The sequence below is a fragment of the Pteropus alecto genome, unplaced genomic scaffold, assembly GCF_000325575.1.
Source record: "Pteropus alecto unplaced genomic scaffold, ASM32557v1 scaffold479, whole genome shotgun sequence".
Classification (NCBI taxonomy): Eukaryota; Metazoa; Chordata; class Mammalia; order Chiroptera; family Pteropodidae; genus Pteropus; species Pteropus alecto.
Genome location: NW_006492031.1, coordinates 2912665 through 2918691, shown reverse-complemented (window position 1 = coordinate 2918691; position 6027 = coordinate 2912665). Strand labels below are relative to the sequence as shown.

At 45.5% G+C, this 6027-nt stretch overlaps 1 protein-coding gene across 1 annotated transcript in view; it reads right to left on the bottom strand.

Moving 5' to 3' along the window:
* Positions 1-406: 406 nt before the first annotated feature.
* Positions 407-6027, bottom strand: part of LOC102894451 (GRAM domain-containing protein 1B) — a 57995-nt gene continuing 52374 nt past the window's right edge. The window contains exons 17-19 of the mRNA XM_025041873.1: positions 3313-3420; positions 2879-2996; positions 407-532 (exon numbers count right to left, since the gene is read on the bottom strand). Coding sequence (XP_024897641.1) covers positions 443-532; positions 2879-2996; positions 3313-3420 — 316 coding nt within the window. The 3' untranslated portion in view covers positions 407-442. The remainder of the gene's footprint in view (positions 533-2878; positions 2997-3312; positions 3421-6027) is intronic.

Genomic DNA, 6027 nt, shown 5'->3' with positions numbered 1-6027 from the left:
AAGAGAACACTTGGGATAGAATGGGGAAGGGAAGAAAAGATTTTCTTTTATTTTGGAAACAAATCAAAAGGAGATTAAGGAATGAAGCACCTTAAGCAATACCCCCTCGAGACTCCTCTTCAAGACTCCAGGGTCTTCACAGGCATAACTTTGGCTCAACAACAGTTCCCTTCTTAGAGCCAAGAATGGCCAGCAAGGGAAAGGGTGGGGACGAGAGGATGGGGAAGAGGAGGGTCAGGGGGGGTCGGTGCTGAGAGGTGGTCCCTGCCCTCCTCGGCCCCGCCACTGACCCACACAGGAGGTGGCCCCGCTCCTTCTCCCTGGTACATAGGCATTATCTCTTTTTAAAATCTGTATATTTTTTTTTTTATATATATATATTTATAAGGTCTATGTACAAATATTGCACAGGCCTCTTGCAGCCACCCCTGTTCCTGCCTTGTCAATGATAGCGGTTCCTCTTCTCTTCATTTTCTGATGTGTAGTCACGGGACCTGATGCCATTCTGAAGATTGATGAGTGAGTCCTTCATCTGTAAGACAGGGAATCCCACCCCAGTCCAGGTATGTGCCCTCAGTGGGATTCCCCATGCAGCAGCGCCTGCCATACTTGTCTATGGCAGGGCCCCCACCATGCCAGGGAGCCAAAGGGAAGGGCTCCTAATACTAGGGTGATTCTCAAGGGACACGGTCTCAGGCAGAAAGAGGAAAGCCAATCTAGCACTGGAGACCTCTAGGGTATGGTTCACTGTGTCTCAAAGATTTGTGGCCTTTTTATCAGTGAATTAAGAATTGTCTCAAAGCATTCAGTTGCTGTAAGAAGCCACATTAGACCAACACTTTGGTCTTCTACTCATTCCATTTGGTTTCCCCACTGATCCTGACTGTACTGTACTTCTAACTTTGTACATTTTGCCACGGTGTTTTCCCAGCCTGGGACTCTTTTCTTTCTTGCCTATTTCAATCTCACCCATCTGTTAAGGCTCTGAACGAATCCAAACTTTCTCTGGCTCACAACTGTCCCTTTTTTTCCTGGCCTCTCATACACCACCCACTAAAACTCTGGAGTGCAGTCATCTTTAATTGCTTTGTTTTATGTGTGTTGGGACTGCAATGTGTCTTATCTTCATACACCCTGGGTGCCAAGCAGAGAACTGAGTAGGCTTCCAGGTGTAGCTATATCACTGACTTAACCTTAACTGAATTTCTTAATCTCCTTAAGAAACAGGACACATGAACATTGCTAGATCATGGGACAGAGTTTAGGGATGAAGGGCTCATTACTGTTCTTTTATAAGTTACTTTTAAAGGGAATGAATCAAAACATCTATCTTAATCTTTGTAGAGTATAACATGCTATAAATCTAACAGTCCCAAAATCAAACTTAAGGGGACCTACCCTGAAACAGAATTCTAGAGTTGGAAGAGAATTGGATCATCCAATCCAACTGCTCTGCCCTCCCCCACTCTCATTTAATCCATAAGTTCTTTATCCAACATCATCTCATCACCCCTTGAGCACTTTCAAGGATGGAATCTCACTTCTTCGGAGGAGCCATTCCACTTCTGGGTAGCTCTAACTATAAGTAGTCTGTTATTGATGGCTTAAAAATCTAATTCTCTATAACTTCCAGCCCTAGAGTTCAGTCCTCTGGAGTTTTACAAGCCATATAACCTGTGGATCTCAACATCTAAAGACTATCCTGTTCTCCTCACTCACCTTTCCTTCTCCCAAGCATATCTTCGATTCTAACAATCTTCTTCATATGACAGGGCTTCTAAATTCTTTGCTTTGCTCTTTACTCTCCTCTGGTTAAAAATATTCCTACTTAAACATGGTTCCAAAGCTAGATATGATATTCTAAACACATTATACTGGATCCTGATAGTAGCATGAAGACATTCTCTTAAATAAAGGGAAATAAAATTTAATATTAATGAGTACCTCCAAAGTGCTATCAAATCCTGACAGCAATTTCATGAAGAAATGATTATAATTCCTATAAGTGAAGAACTGAAGGGAACTACTATTAAATCCCTTGCTTGAAGTCACAAAACTAGTTAGTAGCAAGGTTAAAGTTCCATCTCAGCTCTAACTGCCTACAAAACATCAGAAAGAAACCCCTTAGGAATAGCAATTTTAATGTAACAGAACAAACCCTCAGTCTCCTATCACCCTAACTATCTTGCAAATAGGTTATGCTATACCAGCAACCACATGGGAGATTTTCATAGATGTTAAATTCCTCTGGGAGAAGGAAGAAGCTCCCTCTCCTGATAAAACTAAGCTAACTACTGATTTTGACCCAGGACTGTTTCTTAAAGAGATGCATTTCATTTTTAAAAGGAATATAGGCAACTCTACTAGGAGAAGATATTATGAAAAGAAGACATAGTACAGCCTTCCCAGACTGTCAGTGCAGACTCCAGGGAAGAGCACAATACTGGAGGTTGTGTGTTTGTATGCCTGGTTTGAGAGTGGGGGAGGGGTGGCATATATCAAAAAGAATTAAAGAGATATGCCCTCTGGGAAGAAAATTCTCTGTAAAAAGGGGCTATCTCTTCAAATGCCTGTCAGGTGGCTATGGATTACCCAAAAAAAAAAAAAAAAAAATTAGTTCTCCTTCCATCTAACCTACAGCCTACCTGCTGCAAATCCAGTGTGTTATTTTCTTGTTTTAGGGAATATACCTGTGTTCCCAATAGTTCACTCAAAATTAAAATTAGAAAAATGGATGGCCTAGGAGAAGAATGAATGGGAGGATGAAGTCCAGTGGGTGGTGATGGAGATGGTGATGGTGATCTTTCTCAGAATACAGGGAAGGAGTTCCAGCCCCAGAAGACTAGGGCAAAGAGAGAAGGTCCTGGAGACATCTCACCTGGTCCAGAAGCATCACCGAGGATTTGATGATCTCCCTCCATTTTTGGAGCTCAGTGTCATGGTACTTTTGTTGAGACTCTAAGAGCTGAGCCCATTCTGTCTGAGACTGGGGTAACCTGTGGGGTAGAAGAAGGGGTACCTCAGTAGCTGGAGTTATGCTCAGAGGGCTGTCTTGTGCTCCCAGACCCCTAAATGATAGAGAGTCACATCAGAGTGCTCTGTCCTCTGCTTACTGCCCTTGGCATCCCTGTGCCCCAAATCAGCGGCAGCCTAAAACTATATGCACAATTTTTAGAGCTTACTTACGGACTCATCCCAAAAGATTATCACCTGGCCAAGGGCAGCAGGGCAGTTCCCAAGGAGACTGGGAAGCAGGAACCAGGGCATGGTACTGGTAGAGTGGAGGTAGTGGCAAGAAGAGGCCAGGATTACCTTTCTTGGAGCCTCAGACCTTGCCAGGCAGTGAGGGTCTGGGTGGTATATTCTAGCATCCAGAGTTTGTAGAAGAGCATCACATTAAGGAGGACCAGCAGCACCAGACTAGAAGGGAGACAAGGGGAAAAGCAATGAGAGGAAACCTGAGAAAGCCTGCTCCCTGTATGAGCCACGGACAGCCACATCCAGAGGCTGCTTTCCTTGACCAGTGGGTCACCTGAAGCATTGCAATGAGTAAATAAGTGACTGGTGGGATGCAGCAAGGGGGAGAAAGCGAGCGAGAGAGAAGCATTCTGATCCGGAAGGGCCAGAACATGGCAAGAAATCTATGGAGAGGTGTGTGGGGTAAAGGCACTGGAAAAGAGATACACAAAAGTTACCCAGAGTCTGAGGAAAGAGAGGTTAAGATGGAAAGAAAAAGGCATGAGAGGATAAAAGAAGCAATTATAGAGCCAGTACCTGAAACAGATTCTAATGGAAGCAGGGAAGAAAATGGGGAGGAGGCAGAGGTTAGAAACAGACTACATTTAAATTGCACTAGAGAGAGATCTATGAGAAAGGAACACTAGGAGCAGAGACACAACGGATGAGGACTAGCCAGAAAGGAGCAAGAGAAAGCAACTGTAAACTGATCTTAAAATTTCAAAGGTAATAAACTGAGGTTAAGACTCCTCCACCAATCTGGCTTTAGGATACAACTAAAGGGTGACAGTGTGGGAGGAATTCATGGGATTCCCAGCTCTGCCCCTGGTGCACCTTACAGATGTTGACAGAACCGCCTTAAGGCTGCAGTCTCCTCCTTGCACCTGCCACAGGCCCACGAGGACCTGCTGAGGGTTCCCAGAGAGGAGCCAGTACTGGTGAGAGACAGGGAGGTGGCAAGGACAATCCAGGGGCCAGGGGACCCAGTGGAAAACAGACAATCACTGAGAGACAGGAAATTCTCTTTGTCTTTTGGCATCAGTGGCTGCCTAAAGATCAGTTTATGACAGAAATTCATGGGATGAAGAGATGAAGACTCCAGTAAAGAGAGGATCCAGAAACACACAGAATTGGCTACAAATCCTGGCTCACCACTTCAAAGTTTAACTTTCAGTCAAGATCCCTAGCTTCTCTGAAACACAACTTGCTCAATGGGACAATGATGCCTATCCTGCTGGGGTCTGGTATGTGGAGCCAAGGGATCCAGGTTAAAGCACCCTGCACACAGGAGGCCCTCCACGGTGGGCCGTTGTTTTCATTAAAGAAAGAACTACAGACACACATAAGAAAAAATGATGACAAAATAAGATAAAATATATGGGAAAAGACCAACAAAGAAAGAAAATTTTAACACTATGCCTTCGACCTTACAAAGTATGCATGGTGAGTGTGTGTATGATACTGTATTTCTCACTTGTGCTTCCAACTGGGACCTGCAAATCCTTGAGGTTACTCAGCTGTGTTCTCCACAAGAATTTCTAAATTTTGTGTTGAGTTTCAATGATCCTGCCTAGAATTCTATCAATCCTATCAATATACCAGATCATCTGACTGCTCACCTCTTCAGTGTGAGCTGCACACAACCTTAGCACCTGCGTCTGGGTTTGTGTTTACAATCCTGTCCGTGCTCAGTGAGGGTGAAGGGACCCCTTTGTGCTGTCTGAGTGAAGGCTCAGTGGTGGTCTAAACAGAGAAAACATGTGGGAGGGCTGGGTGCTCACAGTCAGGTGTATGGTGGCTCAGGCCTGCGAGAGATAGGGAAATTGGCACCATACCCGTCCACACACATGCATGCTATCAGCAGACACCCCTGCCTGTTGAATGATGAGGACTGATTATCCTAAACTAATAAAGCCTCAAAGTTAGTTAATACATTATACAATTTACTCAGGTGAGTAGATCTTCTCTACTTAAATAACATCAAAATGCCGAGAGAGAAAAAAATGGTGTAGATGATAGAGGCTCTGTTCATCCCTCTGGCAACCAAATTAAAGTTGTGACGGAAATAAGGAGCAGCAGCAAGGAAAAATCACCTGGGACCTAGATGAATAAGCCATACAATTATGGAGAAACCTAAGAAAGCAACGGCAGAAGGTAGGACAGGGCGGGGATGCGGGGTTGCCCGGTCCTGAGAGGCTGAGTGAGACAGAGGCTGCAGCAGCAGCAGAAGCCTCTTAAAGGGGCAGCATCCACAAGTGGATTTTCGTGGTGACAGACCTGCTCACTCTGAGCACCAGTGCCCATCTGGCTGCGTGCAGGGGACACGGGGGACTTACAGGGAGATATTGTTGGAGTGAGGGTCCAAGTGAGACTCGCTCCGTAAAGTGCCGGTGATATCCACTGTTCCCTGTTGAGCCCTCCCCACTCCCAGTGCGTGGACACAGCGCCACCATAGCTGTGACGTCATCAAACTGGATAAGAGGTTGCCTTGCCCAGAGGATTCCCTGAGACCCTGCCTCCCCCAACTCAGGCCTCCAACCAAGCTACATCCATGTATATCCTCAGCGAGTCAGGTGCGCCTTGCTGAGCATCGCCTAGACTCACACTGGAGGCAGCTGGCCTCGGTTTCTGGTGTGGCCTTTAGAGGCAACTATAAGCACAGATCTGTGGATTGCTTGCTGAATCTTAACAGGTGGCCCCAAAGGGGTAGAGGCTTGAGCTGAATTTTGCCTGCAGCTGAACCCCTCTCAGGACTGTGCCGCTGGACACCTACTTCACAAATCCACACTA